At 52.4% G+C, this 18,193-nt stretch overlaps 1 protein-coding gene across 3 annotated transcripts in view; it reads left to right on the top strand.

Annotated features, from left to right (window-relative positions):
- LOC119945949 (alanyl aminopeptidase, membrane) overlaps positions 1 to 17,157 on the top strand; it is a 29,969-nt gene extending 12,812 nt beyond the window's left edge. For all 3 annotated transcript variants that reach the window (XM_038767257.1, XM_038767258.1, XM_038767259.1), the window contains 19 exons: positions 4,493 to 4,635; positions 4,756 to 4,886; positions 6,017 to 6,143; positions 6,248 to 6,402; positions 6,533 to 6,646; positions 6,945 to 7,088; positions 7,525 to 7,590; positions 7,960 to 8,025; positions 8,422 to 8,597; positions 8,966 to 9,045; positions 9,327 to 9,460; positions 10,066 to 10,121; positions 10,970 to 11,117; positions 11,612 to 11,703; positions 12,348 to 12,458; positions 13,119 to 13,286; positions 15,504 to 15,644; positions 16,006 to 16,087; positions 16,539 to 17,157. In XM_038767257.1, coding sequence (XP_038623185.1) covers positions 4,493 to 4,635; positions 4,756 to 4,886; positions 6,017 to 6,143; positions 6,248 to 6,402; positions 6,533 to 6,646; positions 6,945 to 7,088; positions 7,525 to 7,590; positions 7,960 to 8,025; positions 8,422 to 8,597; positions 8,966 to 9,045; positions 9,327 to 9,460; positions 10,066 to 10,121; positions 10,970 to 11,117; positions 11,612 to 11,703; positions 12,348 to 12,458; positions 13,119 to 13,286; positions 15,504 to 15,644; positions 16,006 to 16,087; positions 16,539 to 16,691 — 2,287 coding nt within the window. In that variant the 3' untranslated portion in view covers positions 16,692 to 17,157. The remainder of the gene's footprint in view (positions 1 to 4,492; positions 4,636 to 4,755; positions 4,887 to 6,016; positions 6,144 to 6,247; positions 6,403 to 6,532; positions 6,647 to 6,944; positions 7,089 to 7,524; positions 7,591 to 7,959; positions 8,026 to 8,421; positions 8,598 to 8,965; positions 9,046 to 9,326; positions 9,461 to 10,065; positions 10,122 to 10,969; positions 11,118 to 11,611; positions 11,704 to 12,347; positions 12,459 to 13,118; positions 13,287 to 15,503; positions 15,645 to 16,005; positions 16,088 to 16,538) is intronic.
- The last annotated feature ends 1,036 nt before the right edge of the window (positions 17,158 to 18,193 follow it).

Here is an 18,193-nt window from a genome sequence, read left to right as displayed (position 1 = left end):
ACTGTACTAAGCGCTTGGAAAGTACAAGTTGGCAACCTATAGAGACGGTCCCTACCCAACAACGGGCTCACAGTCTAGAAGAGGGAGACAGACAACAAAACAAAACATGTTAACAAAATAAAATAAATAGAATAGTAAATATGTACAAGTAAAATAGAGTAATAAATCTGTACAAACATATATACAGGTGCTGTGGGGAGGGGAAGGAGGTAGGGCGGGGGGGTGGGAAAGGGGAGAGGAAGCCCTTGACTCCACTCCACAGCCCTTGACACCCCCAGCCCCAGAAGCATGGCCTGGTACTTAGGCCCTTGGTCCCCAGGCCCCTCTCAACCCTCTTGCCTCACATCCACTGGGTCACTGCCCCACCCACACCCACTGTTGTCCCTCTCTCTCCCTTGATCCCCACCCATACTTCAAAGCCCCGGCTCAGGTGCCAAGTCTGGTCCTGGGTTGGTACCCCATTAAAGGTGGTGCCCTGATGCCCAGGGTTGAGGTGCAGGGGGCAGTTGGGGCAGAGAGCAAGCACGGTATTGGAGATGACACTCATGGGCAGCTGGGTGGTTGGGACAGGATGTCTTAAAATGTACTACCTTTCACCACATCTCCCTCCTCCCATTTCTGTGCTGTTCCTTCTCCAGCAGCTGTAAACAAACATGCTCAGTTACCCCTTATTCTAAAAGTCCTTTTCTGGATTCCAATATAATCCAGGAGGCCTTCCCAGACTGAGCCCCCTCCTTCCTCTCCCCCTCCTCCCCCTCTCCATTCCCCCGCCTTATCTCCTTCCCCTCCCCACAGCACCTGTATATATGTATACATGTTTGTACGTATTTATTACTGTATTTATTTATTTTATTTGTATGTGTTTATTCTATTTATTTTATTTTGTTAATATGTTTTGTTTTGTTCTCTGTCTCCCCCTTCTAGACTGTGAGCCCACTGTTGGGTAGGGACCATCTCTATATGTTGCCAACTTGTACTTCCCAAGCGCTTAGTACAGTGCTCTGCACACAGTAAGCGCTCAATAAATACAATTGAATGAATGAATGAATAATAATAATAATAACAGTGTCATTTATTAAGCACTTACTATTATCATCATCATCATCAGTATTTGTTGAGTGCTTACTGTATGCAGAGCACTGTACTAAAGCACTTGGGAGAGTACAGCACAACAGAGTTGGCAGGCATGTTCCCTGTCCACAACAAGTTTACAGTCTCTCAGACCCATCTCCCTCTTCCCGTTTTGGTCCAAATTTGTTCAGCAGTTACCTATTCCCACTGTTTCTAAATCCTCTCCTCCGACTCTCTTCTTGCCTCCGTATAATCTGGTTTCTGCCTGCTTCACTCCACTGGGGTCCCTCTCCCCAGGGTCACCAATGATCTCAGCATGGCTTAGTAGAGAGAGCACGGGCTTGGGAGTCAAAGGATGTGGGTTCTAATCCTGGCTCCGCCACTTGTCTACTGTGTGACCTTGGGCAAATAACTTCACTTCTCTGTGCCTCAGTTCCCTCATCTGTAAAATGGGGATTAAAAGTGTGAGCCCTACTTGGGACAACCTGATTACCCTGTATCTACCCCAGTGCTTAGAACAGTGCTTGGCACATAGTAAGCGCTTAACAAATACCATCATCATCTTCATTATTATTATTATTATTATTACTTCCGTCTCATAAAATCCAATGGCCTCTACTCCATTCCTAATCCTCCTTGACCTCTTGGCCGCCTTTGATACTGTGGACCACCCCTCCCACCCCCATCCCCCCCCCAATTCTGGAAACACTATCTAACCTTGATTTTTCAGACACTGTTCTCTCCTTGTTCTCATCCTACCTCTTTGTCCACTCCTTCCCTGTTGCTTTTGCTGGCTCCTCCTTTGTCTCCCTCCCCCTAAACTGCAAGGGCCCCTCAAGGCTCAGTTCTGGGTCTCCTGTTCTCACTTCCTTGGGAAATTCATGCCCTTCCACACCTCTACACGTATGTCTAACAGTTCAGTCAATCAATCAGTCACATCAACCAAATCGACCTCACTAGGCCAGACCTCTCTCTCCCCTGAAATCTTGCATTTCCTCCTGCCTGAAGGACTTCTCTGTACCTAGATGGCCTGCCCACACTTCATGCTCAATATGTCCAAAACTGACCTCCTCATCTTCCTTCCCAAATCCTCTCCTCCTCTTAACTTTCCCATCACTGTTGACCACCACGCCACCCTCCCCCATCGCTCAAACTCACAATCCTGGCATTATCCTTGACTCCTCTCTGTCTTTCCACCCCCAAATTCAGTGTGATGCAAATCCTTTCAGTTCTTCCTCTGCAACATCCACTAGAATCCTCCCCCTTCCTCTCTGGTCAAATATCTGCTGTGCTGGGCCGAGCACTTGTCATATCCCTGCTTAATTCCCATATCAGCATGCTCTCTGAGCTCCCGGCCTCCAGCATCTTCCCCTCTCTAGTTCATTCATTCATATTTATTGAGTGTTTTCTGTGTGCAAAGCACTGTAATCTCTAGTTGTTCTTACTTCACTCTGCTGCCTGGTTCATTGTCCTGAAACATCATACTGCTCACATTTCCTCCCAGGATTGCCCATTCCTGTCTTCCCTCAAAGCTGATGGTCAAGAGGTTTTACTTAATGCCATCAGCTATCTCTCTCCTGCTTACCTACTATCCTTTCCCACTATTCATTCATTCATTCAATCGTATTTATTGAGCGCTTACTGTGTGCAGAGCACTGTACTAAGCGCTTGGGAAGTACAAGTTGGCAACATATAGAGACGGTCCCTACCCAACAGTGGGCTCACAGCCTAGAAGGGGGAGACAGAGAACAAAACAAAACATATTAACAAAATAAAATAAATAGAATAAACACGTACAAATAAAATAGAGTAATAAATACATACAAACATATATACATATATATACAGGTGCTGTGGGGAGGGGAAGGAGGTAAGGTGGGGGGGATGGGGAGGGGGACCCCAGCTCACACACTCCCCCTTTTTCATGGTATTTTTAAAGTGCTATGTGCTAGGCTTCTTCTAAGTGCTGGGGTGGATGCAAAATAATCAGGCTGGACACAGTCCATGTCCCACATGGGATTCACAGTCTTAATCCTCATTTTACAGATGAGGTAACTGAGACACAGAGAAGTTAAGTGACATCCCCAAGGTCACACAGCAGACAAATGACAGAGCTGGGATTAGAGCAGGGATTAGAACCCAGGTCCTTCTGATTCCCAGGCCAAGGCTGCTCAGGAGCTTTAGGAGGGCAATTATTATTATTATTACTATTATTATTATTGTATTTAAGCACTAAGTGTGTGTCAAGTACTCTTCTAAGCACTGGATAGTTACAAGTTAATTAGACCAGATACAGTTCCTGTCCCACTTGAGGCTCGCAGTCTAAGTAGACGGGAGAATAGGTATTGAATCCCCATTTTTCAATTGAGAAAACTGAAGCCCAGAGAAGTGAAGTGACTTGTCTTAGGTTACACAGCAGACAAGAGATGGAACCGGGATTAGAATCCAGGCTTTTTTCTACTATACCACCTTAGTCATTGTGCCTCATTCTTGTATCTCTTGTCATTGACTTTTCACTCACTTTCTCCCTTCTGCCTGAAACTCTCTCCCCCTGCACATCTGGCAGTCCATTGCTTTCCCCATCTTCAAGGCCCTTCTGATTAGTGGTCTTCCCTGGTGGCCTTCCCTGATTAGTCTCTCCTCTTGCCATCCTATACTAGCCTCTACCCCCACACTGGCTATTCACTACTTCAGAGTCACCTAAGCAAGTAAGTAGTCACAGCTTTCCAATATCCCCCAGTAGGGCTTCTCTGTACATCTTTAAATGCTATTACCTGCTTCTATCTGTCTTGTATTTGTCTCCCCCAGCTAGAGTGTAAGTTCCCGAGGGCAAGGATCATGTTTAACAATTTTATAGTATTCTCACAAGCACTTAGTACAGCACCCTGCACACAATAGGCAGTCAATTGATATCACTGATTGAGCGATTGATTCTTCCTGTTTCCCCCTATTATCCAGCTTTTATGGAGAGTGGGCGCTCCCCCAGGGGCTGGCCATTGAGGCTGCTCAAGAGCTTTAGGAAGGCTATTATTATTATTACTATTAGTATTATTGTATTTGTTAAGCACTGTGTGTCAAGTACTCTTTTAAGCACTGGATAGATACAAGTTAATTAGACCAGATACAGTTCCTGTCCCACTTGAGGCTCACAGTCTAAGTAGACGGGAGAATAGGTATTGAATCCCCATTTTTCAGTTGAGAAAACTGAAGCCCAGAGAAGTGAAGTGACTTGCCTTGGGTCACACAGCAGACAAGTGGTGGAACCGGGATGAGAATCCAGGCTTTTTTCCACTAGGCCATGCTGTTTCCCATTCCAGCTTCTCTCCTGCTTCTCTCCCTGGCATCAGGGAGCAGGAGACCTTCCCCCAGCCCTCTGGTCATGCTGGGGGGCCCTGGACTCAGTCCTTTCCCTCCGGCTTAGGGTGGTGGCCACAACACAGATGCAGGCGGCTGATGCCCGGAAATCTTTCCCTTGCTTCGATGAGCCGGCCATGAAGGCCACGTTCGACATCTCCATTGTTCACTACTCCAACCACACTGCCCTCTCCAACATGCCCGTCACAAGTAAGTGCTTTCTCCAAGCTTCCCAGCCAGGGCGGCAGCTTAGGGGCTGGTGAAGCCAAGGGGCTGAGCTCTAAAACATTTCTTCTTCACCCCTCGCCCCCAACTCTCTCCCGGCTGCAGGCACCAAAGATTTGGGCAATGGCTGGAACCACACTCATTTCAACACAACTCCCAGGATGTCCACTTATCTCCTGGCCTACATCGTCAGCGAATTTACCAATGTGGAGAATAAGTCAGACGACAACGTGCAGGTGCTGAGGGGGTACCCTTCTCTGAATAGGTCTGGGGGAGGGAGAGGTTCCCTTTTCTGAAAGCGAGGATGCGGAAGTGGCTTTTTGCTGGATCCCCCAGTGGGGTGGGAAGAGGAGAAACCTGGTGGAGGGGTACATGAGGGTGCAGTGAGACAGGCAATAATAAACTTCATCCAGACAGACCTGTACCAGCCCCACCCACTTCACCAACCTCCATCCAAGTCTGCTTTCAATACCTCAGTGCGCATCTCCCTTAGGGCAGGGGTCAGTCAGGTACCCCAAAACCTGATTGTTGGCCTTGTTTTTTATGGTATTTGTTTGGCACTATTCTCAACGCTGGGGTAGATACAAATTAATAAATTTGGATACAGTCCCTGTCCCACATGGGGCTCACAGTCTATATAGGAAGGAGAACAGGTATTGAATCTGTATTTTTGCAGCTTAGAAAACTGAGGCAGACAGAAGTTGTGACCCGCCTAAGGTCATACAGCAGGCAACTGGCAAAGCTGGGGTCAGAGCCCAGGTCCACTGGTTCCCAGGCCCGTGCTCTGTCCACTAGGCCATGCTGCTTCCCTGGCACAAGCTCTGGCCTCATAGTGCCAGAGCTTCTGTCCTCTCCACTTCTTTCTGTCACCAGGCTCTCAGTTTATAGGCCGTTTTCTAGACATGTGATCCAAGACTCATATAGTCATCCTGGTATCTATTAAGCATCTGCTGCATCTTCTGCAACAGAAGCATGAGACACATTCCTCAGTCATGAGTCATGAGGCATGAGACACATGCCCCTCAGTCTGCTCTCCCCTGTGCCTCCAGCTCCTTGCTTACACCTCCCTCCTGCAAAAGAAGGCAGAGGTGGCTTCTAGACTGTAAGCTCATTGTGGGTGGGGAATGTGTCTACCAACTCTCTTTGTATTCTCCCAAGCTCTTAGTACAGTGAGACACTGTAAGTACATTGAGCACACAGTAAGTGCTCAATAAATACCATTGATGATGATGATGATGATGATGATGGAGACTCCAGTGCCCCCGGCCACCCCACCCACCCCCAGCCTCCAGTCAACATGACAGTCATCCAGCCCCGCAATTGGCCCCTCACTGCCAAACCCTGACACAGGATTCTTCCTTTCTAGATCCGGATCTGGGCTCGCCCCAGAGCTATTGCTGCAGGACACGGAGATTATGCCCTGAACAAGACGGGACAAATTCTCAAATTCTTTGAGAACCATTACAACACATCATACCCACTGCCCAAATCTGGTGAGTGGCATGTGGGGCTCACTGTCATGTGGGGCTGGCCCCCCAACCACCTCGGGCCTGGGGTGGGCTGGCGGCTGGGCTAATGTGGCCCATTCCTGCCCCAGACCAGATTGCCTTGCCTGACTTTAATGCCGGGGCCATGGAGAACTGGGGCCTGGTCACATACAGGGAGAGTGCTCTGCTTTATGACCCGCAAACCTCCTCCAGCAGCAACAAGGAGCGGGTGGTCACTGTCATCGCCCATGAGCTCGCCCACCAGGTACGAAGTGGGGTTTGGTGGGTGCCCACCCCCCGGGTCCCTGTGGGCATCACAGGAAATGGAAGAGGGGAGGGCAGGGATACGCAGTGGGGGTCAGGTGCTGACCCCTAAGCACCATCTGTTGGTGCAGTGGTTTGGAAATCTGGTGACTGTGGCCTGGTGGAATGACCTGTGGCTGAACGAAGGTTTTGCCTCCTACGTGGAGTACCTCGGGGCCGACAGAGCCGAGCCTTCATGGAACCTGGTAAGTGGTGGGGGGGGGGGCGGCTCTGCCTGGAGACTGGGGTGGGGTGAGGGGGTCCCAGGGAGGGTTGGTCCATCAGCTCCAGGGCTCCCCCAGAGAACCAGGTTGCTGGGAATGGGTGAGCATTCTGGGCAGGCGTCCTCTCCTCTGCTGGGGGTACTTGCCCATTCCTTGCCCCTGAGTTTCCTCCCCATCCCAGTCCTCAGGGGGATCCCAAGGCCCAGCTCCTCCACCTTGGTGGGGCGGGGGGCTGGGGTGGGGCGCTGCTCTGATGGGGTGGGATTGGGCTCCTCTGCAGAAGGACCTGATAGTGCTGAATGATGTGTATCGAGTGATGGCCATCGATGCCCTGGCTTCGTCCCACCCCCTATCCACGCCAGCAGAGGAGATCAAGACCCCAGCCCAGATCAGTGAGGTCTTTGATGCCATCTCCTATAGCAAGGTGAGGCCCACCTCAAGGTGAGGGGAGGCGTTGGACTGGCCGAGGGTTGGGCTCCCAACTTGGCAGGGACACCTCTTCCCTGCTTCGGCAGAGGGGAGGAAGGTGAGGCCACCTCACCCACTCACCCACTCGTCTCTCTCCGCTACAATACTGTTCGGGTCTCCCAAGTGCTTAGTATGGTGCTACAGTAAGGCGCTCAATAAGCAACCATTGATTGCTTGACTGATTGACGGCTCCAAGGCCACCAGACACCCTCTGGCTAGACCTGCTCCACCCTACTCCATCAGGAGCACCCAAGAGCTCGGGCCCTGTTTGGTGCCAGTCTGGATCCTTGGACACCAGACTCCCTGCCGTTATTGGGCTCCCCGGACTCTTCCCGGCCCCCCAGCCCCCGGCTGGCCCCACCCCACAAGCGTTGCTCCGTCTCCTCCCCCAGGGGGCATCAGTGCTGCGGATGCTCTCCAGCTTCCTCACTGAGGACCTGTTCAAGACCGGCCTGGCGGTGAGTGAGCAAGGTCCCAGGCCAGAAACCGAATGAGGTGCTCCGCATGAGGGATGCAGGCTCCGGCCTGGAAGGGTCCCTCCATCCAGGGACTTCAGGACATCCGGCAATCAGACCCATTGGTCTCCAGTGGCCACCTTGGAACCTCCTCTCCTCAGCCCATCTCTGGGGCTAGCACACAGCCCTTGAATGGGGCCCTGGGGATGGGGAGCAGGGGGGAACCCTAGCACCTCTCCATTCGATGGGAACCGGACTGCGGCTTTGCAGTCTTGCAGCCGTGCAGCCGGGTAACTGTGCAGGGTGGTCCCCCACGGGCTAGGCCCCTGTCCCCAGAGCCAACCCCTCCTAACTGAGCTTGTGTCTCCACAGTCCTACCTTCACGCCTTCTCCTACAACAACACCGTCTACCAGGATCTGTGGGATCATCTGCAGTTGGTAGGTGCCAAGAGGCCTCCCCAATCCCCTGTCCGGGCTCAGAGTGGGGGTGGGGGGCAGAGTGGGCAGGAGCCATGGTTCGGCAGGGGCGTGAGCAGTACCCAGACCCCTTTGGCCCCACCTTTTCCCTGAGGACTCTGAAAGGCTCCAACCCACAGGGCCGCCCTAAGCCTGTCTGACCCGCAGGGCAGTGAGCACCAGGCTCTGGCCCGCGGGGCCCCAGGGTGTGGCATGGGGAAGGGGGTACACAACTGATCCCCACACGGAGAGCAGCATCCTCTTCAGTCACTGGCACTCTACCCCCTGACCATTGGCATGAAGGAAGGACCCACCCCCTGCCCCCTGGTCTGGGATCCCTTTGACTCCCCACATTCGTGCCCCTGCCTGCCCCTGCAGGCTGTGGACAAGAATTCAGCGGCAAAATTGCCAGCCACCGTCCAGGTCATCATGGACCGCTGGATCCTGCAGATGGGCTTCCCCGTGCTGACCCTGAACACTGCCACGGGCACCGTCACCCAGAAACACTTCCTGCTGGACCCCGAATCCAACGTCACACGCACCTCTCAGTTTGGGTCCGTGAGGCCGGGAGGCATGGAGGAGTCAAATGGGAAGTGACTAGACAGACTGAGTACTGGGTGCTGGGTGTTGGCCTCTGGGATGGGGTTAGGGTGTGTCCTGGGTGCTGGGGCAGGCACAGAGGGAGAATTGGCCATCCATCCATCCATCCATAAAATTTATTGAGTACTTACTGTGTGCTGAGCATTATACTAAGCACTTAGGAGAGTAGAGTATAACAGATTTGGCAGACACGTTCCCTACCCACAAGAAGTTTACAACCTAGGGGGGCTCTCCCTGCCCCCAGGGGATGACGACCCAGTAGGGAGGGGGCAGGCTCCTCAGGGTGTCTGGCAGGACATGGGACGCCTCTATGTCATTGCAGTTACCGTTGGATCGTGCCCATCTCTTTCATCAAAGACAGCGAAGGACAGAAGCTCCTCTGGCTCAATGGCTCAGAGTCAGGTATGGTGCTCCTCCCTCCCCTCCTTTTGGGACCCTCTGCCCCACCCTTCTCCAGTTCTCCAGCTCAGCTAAGGGTAAGCAGGCTTACACTGCCCATTCACCAGAGGCCAAGAAGGGTCAAGAAGGTCACCCAACAAACCGGGGAAGGAGGGGAAGAGCTGGACCTGAGTGAGGCTACCTCCCCTTCTGGCAGCAGGACCACCCACTCCTGCCAAGGGCCACTGGGAATTGAAGGGGAAACAGCTTCAGGGGAGTCTCACTCTGGCATTTGTTGCCCGTAGAGACTTTTGAAGACTTAAAGGCAAATGATAACCAATGGGTTCTGTTGAACATCAATGTGACCGGCTACTACCGGGTGAACTACGACCAGGAGAACTGGAAGAAGATCCAGAATCAGTTGAACAACAACCACCAGGTGAGTTTTGGAAGTGCTCGGGCATTCCCTTAAGCGCCACCCAGGATCCAGCCACAAGCCTTCGTGGGGAACACTGGCTAGGGTGGTGCCATGGGGGTGCCTGCGGCTGTGGCAGGGGAAGGACCCAAGGGAGGATTGCTGAAATGGGCTTGAGCTCCTCACCTCCTCTCTCAAACTCCTTCTACCTGCACACACACACAGACACACACACACGCCCACCCACAGCACACATATACCCACACACTCATGCATACATAGCACACATATAGCCACATACTCATACTCACATATGAATTCCCACATACTCATGCACACCCACACACAATCACAGTTCACATAGACCCACACATGCACATACACAGTACATACAAACCCAAACACTCACACACACATACAGGGTACAAATAGATCCACACATCTCACACATACCTCCCACACACATATAAGAAGACACACATATACCCATATACACACTCCCTCACACATGCACCTGTACTCACACTATCCTCACACTCATACTTACTGATACACTCACACCCCCACACAATACTGTTATACTCACTAAGCTCCAGACTTAAGGTGACGTGTCACTTATCCACCTTTAGGTAATCCCCATCATAAATCGTGCCCAGATCATCAGTGATGGCTTTAATCTGGCCAGGTGAGTGTCTCTGCTGGGCCAGAACCCTGCAGAGAGAAGGGGCTGGGTCAGACTGAAGGGACAGGGACAGATGGAAGGGGCTGGGGCAGATGGAAATGGCTGGGGTAGAAGGAAGGGGCTGGGACAGATGGAAGGGACTGGGCTGGATAATAATTATGGTGTTTGTTAAGCGCTTACTATGTGCCAGGCACTTGTACTAAGCACTGGGGTGATTACAAAGCAAATCGAGTTGGACAGAGTCCCTGTCTCACATGGGGCTCACAATCTCAATCCTCATTTTACAAATGAGGTGTGTGATGCACAGAGAAGTGAAATGATTTGCCCAAGGTCACACAACAGACAGGTGGCGGAGCCAGGATTAGAACCCATGACCTTCTGACTCCCGGGCCCGTGCTCAGCTGGGGCAGACTGAAGGGGCTGGGGCAGATGGAAATGGCTGTGGCAGAAGGAAGGGGCTGGGACGGACCTAAGGGGCTGGGTCAGATGAAGGGGCTGGGGTCGAAGGAAGAAGTGGGGCCAGAGGGAAGAGGCTGGGATAGATGGAAGGGGTTATGCTATTGACCTCAGTCTTGAAAGCTACCTGAGTATGGGGGTAAGTGCCAGGATGCGTGACCCTAGTCCAGGCTTTCTGATGTGACAGACAGAAGCAGGGTGGGGAGCAGGGCAAGGAATGCAGGGCAAGGGATGCAGGGTTTGGGAGCGGGACAGGGGATGAGATGTAGGCTTGGGGAGGTGGGTTGGGAAAGCAGAGCAGGGGAGCAGGGCTGGGGGAGCCCGGTGTGGAGAACAGGCCCCGGCAGCCCCAGACTGCTGGACCTTCTTGGCTCAGACTCCATGCTTATGCCCAGAGCTCAGATCGTCAACACCACCCTGGCTCTGGACAACACTCTCTTCCTGCACAATGACACCGAGTACATGCCCTGGGAAGCCGCGCTCAGCAGCCTGCGGTACTTCAGGCTCATGTTTGACCGCTCTGAAGTGTACGGCCCCATGAGGGTACGGAGAGGCTGGGCCGGGCGGGGCCGGGCCACCAAACAGGGGACGGACCTTCTGGGAGATCCTGAGTGCCTCTGGGGTTTTTGGGGGTGGGGGTCATCCCTAGAGCCAGGGTGGCCTGGGGAGGGTGAGGAGGGCAGGATGGATCTCACAGTCCTTTGTGGAAGCATCTGGAGTCATGAGGGCGTGGGAGAGAGAACAGGACTTGCTGATTGGTCAGGGGAGGACAGGATCCTCATCATCATTATCACCATCATCACCATTATCATCATCAGTGGTATTTGTTGAGTGCTTACTATATGCGGAGCACTGTACTAAGTGCTTCAGAGAGTTCAATAAAGCAGAGTTGGCAGACACTCTCCCTGTCCACAGTGAGCTTAAAGTGTAGAGGGGGACCAAGCTGGGTCCCCACCCCCGACATCTGTGGCTTGTTTCCTGCTGGTTTTGAGATGTCCTGCCAACACCCTTTATCTTTACTTTTCCCACTCCAACAGAAATACCTGAAGAAACAGGTCACCCCAATTTTTACCTACTTCGAGGGAGTCACTGCAAACTGGACCAAACCTCTCCCAAATCTCATGGATCAGTGAGTCTGAGGCTGGGCTGGGCCTGGGGGGGTTTCTAGTGAATCTGAGGAGAGGTTCATCTTGGGGTGGGTGTTCCCAGTGAGTCTGAGGAGGAGGATCAGCTTGGGGGGGTCCAGTAAGACTGGTTGGAGGAGGGCGTTTATCTCCAGGAGGGGCTTCCAGTGAGGCTGAGGAAGTGGGGAGGCTTCCAGTGAGTCTAAGAAAGGGGCTCAGCTATAGGGGAACTTCTGGCTCAATCCCAGAGCTGGCAAGGGAGTCTCTGCTCAATTCCCAGCCCTGGGTTCGCTGCTGGTCAACCTGTGGCCCCTTCCCGAGGGATTGCCTGGGAGCTGATAGGAGGGCAGAAACCCAGGAGTTGGAGACATTTCCTGTCCCGGGAACTGGATCCCAGGAAGCTGCTAGGTCAAGGAGCAGGTCCACTGCTGCTGCCTTCTCCTCTCTGGACTTTTGAGAGGGACTGGGCTATGGCAGCCCCAGGGTGGGTGGGGGTGTCCAGTAAGTCAGCCCAGACCATGGGGCCAGGAGACAAGGGAGGTGCAGGCCTCTGTGGGAGTCTATAATTTTCACCTTCTGGGCCAGGTTGAGGGGACCTCCAGAGCCTCTTTCTCGCTGCCCGGTCCATGCCACCCCCTCTCTTGCTCAGGTACAATGAGATCAACGTCATCAGCACCGCCTGCTCCAATGGGGTCATCGAGTGCCAGGAGCTGGCCTCGAGGCTCTTCCACGAGTGGATGGACAACTCATCCAAAAACACGTGAGTTGTCCCCTTGCCAGCCCCACCCCACCAGGGTAGCAGGAGTTCATTCATTCATTCAATCGTATTTACTGACCACTTACTGTGTGCAGAACACTGCACTAAGCGCTTGGGAAGTACAAGTCAGCAACATATAGAGATGGTCCCTACCCAAGAACGGGCTCAGAGGCTAGAATGGGGTGATGGCCTGTTATGAGTTGCCTGTTATGTGACCTTGGGCAAATCATTGCACTTCTTTGTGCCTCACCACCCTCATCTGTAAATTGGGGATGAAGACCGTGAGCCCCACGTGGGACAGGGACTGGGTCCAACCTGATTAACTTGTATCTACCCCAGCGCCTAGAATAGTGTTTGACACTGTTTGTGTGTTTGACACACAGTAAACATTTAACAGTTTAACAGTTTAAACATTTAACAGCAAACATTTAACAGTTTAACAGATTAAATGTTTAACAGCAAACAACGGTTTAACAGTTTAGATTTAACAGTAAACATTTCACTAGTGCCGTCATCATTATTAGTAGTATTATTATTATTGTTAACCGCTCGTGGGGGCAGGATCAGGGAAGGGCCCCCGAAAGTGGTCACCCTAACCAGAGTGAGTCCAGGGGGCTTCCAGAGGCTTCTCACCAGCACCCTTCCCCTGAACCTCCTGCCCAGGATTGACCCCAACCTGAGATCGACCATCTACTGTAATGCCATCGCTGCGGGCGGGGAAACAGAGTGGGACTTTGCCTGGGAACAGTTCCGAAAGGCCACCCTGGTGACAGAGGCTGACAAGCTCCGGTCAGCCCTGGCTTGCAGCAAAGAGCCGTGGATACTGAACAGGTGCTGAGCCCGGGGCTGGGGGCAGGAGTTGGGGGCTGGGGACTGGAGGCCAAGGCTGGGGCACTGGAGGGGCTGGGAACAGTTCTGGATGGCCTTCCTGGTGACAGAGGGTGACAAGCTCTGGTTGGCCCTGGCTTGCAGCAGACAGTCGTGGATACTGAACAGGTGCTGAGCCTGGGGCCTGGGACTGGAGACCTGGGGCCGGGGTTGGGGCAGGCAGGGACCCAGCCGCAGAGGGCCCTGGGACATGGAGGCCTAGGACAGATCTGGGTGGCCCGTTCACGGGAAGAGCAGCCATGTCCATTGGGCTCGGTGCCCTGTAGGACTAGAGCACCTTCAGGGCCGGAGGGACCGCATAGAGATGCAAAGTGACACTAAGCCTTCCATCATCATCGTATTTATTGAAATCATCATCATCGGCAGCAGCAGCAACAATGGTACTTACTGAGTGCACTGTACTAAGCACTTGGGAAAATATAATACAACAGAGTTGTGGGCAGGGAATGTGTCTGTTTACTGTTGTACTCTCCCATGCGTTTAGTACAGTGCTTTGCACATGGTAATTGCTCTATAAATACAGGGGAATGAATGAGTTGGCAGAAATGTTCCATGCCCACAACAACCTTAATAATGTGGACAGTTCACTGTACTGAAGATCTACCATTAGCAGAACTCTGTAGTCAGAGCCTACTGGGTACAGCGTACTGTACTTGGTGCCTACTTTTTTTTAGTGATGTTTGTTAAGGACTTACTACGTGCCAGGCCCTGTACTGCAAACTGGGTAGATATAAGCTAATCAGGTTGGACACAGTCCACGTTCCACAGGGGGCTCACAATCTTCATCCACATATTATTGGTGACGTAATTGAGGCATACCCAAATTAAGTGACTTGCCAAAGTTCACACAGCAGACAGGTGAAGGAGCGGGGAATAGAATTCAAGTTCAGGTCCGTGCTCTATCCAATAGGCCATGCTGCTTAAGTGCAGAGCATTGTACAGGTGGCCTATTGTGTGCAGAGCACTGTGCTGAGAACCTACTGTGTACGAAACACTGTATTGAATGCCTAGTGGGTGCAAAGCACTGTAGCGAGAGCCTTCTGTGAGGAGAACAATGTGCTGTGTGCATCTTCTGTGTGCAGAGCTCTGTACTGTATTCAACCCAATTATCTTGTATCTACCCCAGTGCTTAGAACAGTGCCTGGCACATAACAAACACATAATAAATACCATATTATTATTATTATTGTTATTACTGGGTGCCTTCTGGGTGCAGAGCATTGTCCTGGGTACCTACTGTGTGCAGTACACAGTACTAACCTCTGGACAGAGTACAATGTAAGTAACAGACATGGAGGTCCCTGCTTTCAGGAAAATTGCACTTTAATAGGGAGAGGGGCATGTGCACAAGCAGCAGTGTGGTCTGATGGTTAGAGCACAAGACTGGGAATCAGACCTGTGTTCTAATCTTGGCTCCACCACTTGTCTGCGGGGTGACCTTGGGCAAGTCAGTTCACTTTTCTGTGCCTCAGTTACCTCATCTGTAAAGTGGGGATTAAGACTGTGAGCCCCATGTGGGACATAGACTATGTCCAACCTGATTAGCTTTTTTAAAAATGGTATTAGGTGCTTACTATGTGCCGGGCACTGTTCTGAGAGTCGGGGTAGATACAAGGTAATCGGCTTGTATCTACCCGGGCGCTCAGTACACTGCCTGGCACATAATAAGAGCTTAACAAATACCATAGGATGTGCAACTTGCATACAATGAGAACAGGAAGAAAGACATCAAAGCAGCTGGTAATGGCAATAATGTGGAAAAATGAGTAAATAAATTGAGATATATATAGAATACAAACATTGATATAAACTTAAGGGCTAAGAGTAGGTGGCAGGTTGACATGACTAAGAGCAGGGAAGGGATTAGTTAGGGAAGGCCTCCTGGAAGAGGTGGTATTTCCAGAGTCTTAGATTCTAGGGAGAGCTGTGGTTTGGTGCTTTTGATGGGGAGGGGGCTCCGGATTGGGGAAAGGGTGAGAAAAGTGGGCTGGAAATGGGAGAGAACCAGGGAAAGTGAGGAAGCTTGGCTTGGGAGGATCCAAGAATGCAAGCTGCAATGTGGCGGGAGAAATGAGTGGTTAGTCAAGGAGAGGGTTGGGGGAACCTCAGAGCCGATGGTCAGTAGTTTCCGAACCAATTTCTCCTGCTTATCCTGGCCAGGTACCTGTCCTACACCCTGGATCCCTCCAAGATCCGCAAGCAGGACGCCACCTCTACCATCAGCAGCATTGCTGGCAATGTGATTGGGCAGCCTCTGGTCTGGGACTTTGTGCGGGGCAACTGGCAAAAGCTGTTTAGCGAGTGAGCTATCCAGGGGAGAACCGGGGGCCGGGGTTGGGGAGAGGGGAGGGAGCTGGGCGAGCCAGACCAAGTGGCCATGGGCTGGGTAGGGGTGGGTGGAGCCGGGGCACCCCTGAGACAGGGGCTGGAGGAGCAGGGCACCCCCTCCCCCAACAGCGGAGCAGGGCATCCACGGGACCACCACCTGGATGGGGGTGGGAGGGTCCCTGCCAGAGACAGCGTGGAAATTGGGTGGCTGCAAGACTGGCCCAGCCCGGCCAGTGGGAGGTGTGGGGGCCGTGAGGGTAAGGTGAGTGACCCCTGGGACCTTGGGTGGGACCCTAGCCCAATCTGCCCCTGACCACCCTGGCTCTTTCTGCAGTTATGGCGGCGGCTCCTTCTCCTTCTCCAACCTTATCCAGGCCGTGACCCAGAGGTTCAGCAGCCAGTATGAGCTGGATGAGGTGAGGCTTCTTCTGGGTGAAGCCCGTGACCCACCACTTCCCCATCCCCCAAGCCTGATCCCCGGGACGGGGGCAGAGTGGAAGGAGAAGCTAGTCCCGAGGCCCCAGACCCTTCCCTTGGCTCTGCAGGAAAGAGGGGCAGTGGCTGGGTCGGGGGCCATCCCTGAAGTAGCATGACCTAATGGAAAAGCACGGGTCTGGGAGCCAGGAGGACCTGGGTTCTAATCCCAACTCCGCCACTTGTCTGCTGCGTGACCTTGGGCAAGTCACTTAATTTCTCTGTGCCTCAGTGTCCTCATCCATAAAATGGGGATTAAGACTGTGAGCCCTATGTGTGACAGGAACTGTGTCAAATCTGATTATCTTGTGTCACTTAGTACAGTGCCTGGCACATAGTAAGTGCCAAACAAATACCACCATCATTATTATTATTACCCTCCTTTACCTGCAGCTCGAGCGCTTCAAGGTGGACAACGCGGATATTGGGTTCGGCTCGGGGACGCGGGCGCTGGAGCAGGCGCTGGAGAACACCAAGGCCAACATCAAATGGGTGAATGCCAATAAAGCCGTGGTTCTCGATTGGTTCCAGAGAAACAACAATTAGCCCCTAGATGGGGAAAGCGGCCTCCAGCACCCCAAGCCAGCCTGGAGATGTCTCTGCCTGAGGAGGGGCCCCAAGAGCCGGATCCCACCCCTGCTCTCCCCATGGGCCAAGGCCAGGCTAGGCCTCAAGCCTCAGCCCCCTCCCTGCCTGCCCCAGTGTTTCGTTGCCCTCCCCTGGCCAAGTCCAGGTTGTAGCAGGAAGGCTTTGGCCCTGAGGCTCCGGGTTTGATCTCAGGGAAGCCCGTGCCCCCGGGCAGAAAGACTCAGCAGTGGCGGGGTGGGGCGGGAGTTGGTGGCGGGGGTCAGGGTGCACTCCACTGCCTCGACCATCACTCCTCCCCGCTCCTCCCCCATTCCACCTCCTTCCCTCCAATTCCCACCAGGACCCAGCATTGGAGAAATCTATGGGGAAAGATATCTATATTTTTTTTTCCAAGAGAAAATGTAAATAAACAACTTCTAGATGAGCTTCCAGCCTAGTGAGTGAGTGAGTGAGTACGGATGTGTTTGGTTGTGGGGCAGGAGGAGAGGTGTTCCAGGTCGGGTTGTGTGATTCTTATTCAGCTGTTCACCCTGGGTCTCTGGGCTGGGCTGGGCTGATGTGGAGAGGGGAAAAGAAGAGAGAGAAGGGGAGGGGAGAAGCAGCGTGGCCTAGTGGGTAGAGCCCGGGCCTGGGAGTCGGAAGGACCTAGGTTCTAATCCCAGCTCCACCACTTGTCTGCTGTGTGATCTTGGGCAAGTCACTTTACTTCTCTGTGCCTCAGTCGCCTCATCAGTAAAATGGGGATTTAGATTGTCAGTCTCTTGTGGGACAACTTGATTAACTTGTATCTACCCCAGTGCTTAAAACATTGCCTGACACTTAATAACTACTCAAAAATGGGGTTTATTTGTTCATCCTTGCTTGTTAAATTGGTTCAAATGGTCTTTAGTATAAAATTTCCATTATTTTAAGGATTAACAATGCAAGTTCTGCATGTTGTCTCTGCTATAGCCTAGCCTAGAGGGGCTAAAAGCTGATGTATGTTATTTGGTATCATACCTATCTCAGCTCTGCCACTTGTCTGCTGTGTGACTTTGAGCCAGCCACTTCACTTCTCTGTGCCTCAGTTACCTCATCTGTAAAATGGGGATTAAGGCTGTGAGCCCCATGTGGGAAAACCTGATTACCTTGTATCTACCCCAGTGCTTAGAACAGTGCTTGGCACATAGTAGGCATTTAACAAATGCCGTTATTATTATTATTATTTAACAAATACCATAAAAAAGGGGGGAGGAAAGGTGAGGAGAGGGAAAAAGAGGGGAGGAAAAGTGAGGGGAGAGGAGGGAATGGGAAGGGAAAGGAGAGGAGCAGCATGGTCTAGTGGCTAGAGTAAGGGCCTAGGAGTCAGAAGTACCTGGTCTGCCACTTTGCTGTGTGACCTTGGGAAAGTCACTTCATGGCGCTGAGCTTCAGTTTCCTCATCTGTAAAATGGGGATTAAGACTGTGAGCTCCATTGGGA

The sequence above is a fragment of the Tachyglossus aculeatus genome, chromosome 26 (genome assembly GCF_015852505.1).
Source record: "Tachyglossus aculeatus isolate mTacAcu1 chromosome 26, mTacAcu1.pri, whole genome shotgun sequence".
NCBI classification, from domain to species: domain Eukaryota; kingdom Metazoa; phylum Chordata; class Mammalia; order Monotremata; family Tachyglossidae; genus Tachyglossus; species Tachyglossus aculeatus.
The sequence above is the reverse complement of the archived record's forward strand: the minus strand, read 5'-3'. Positions and strand labels throughout refer to the sequence as shown.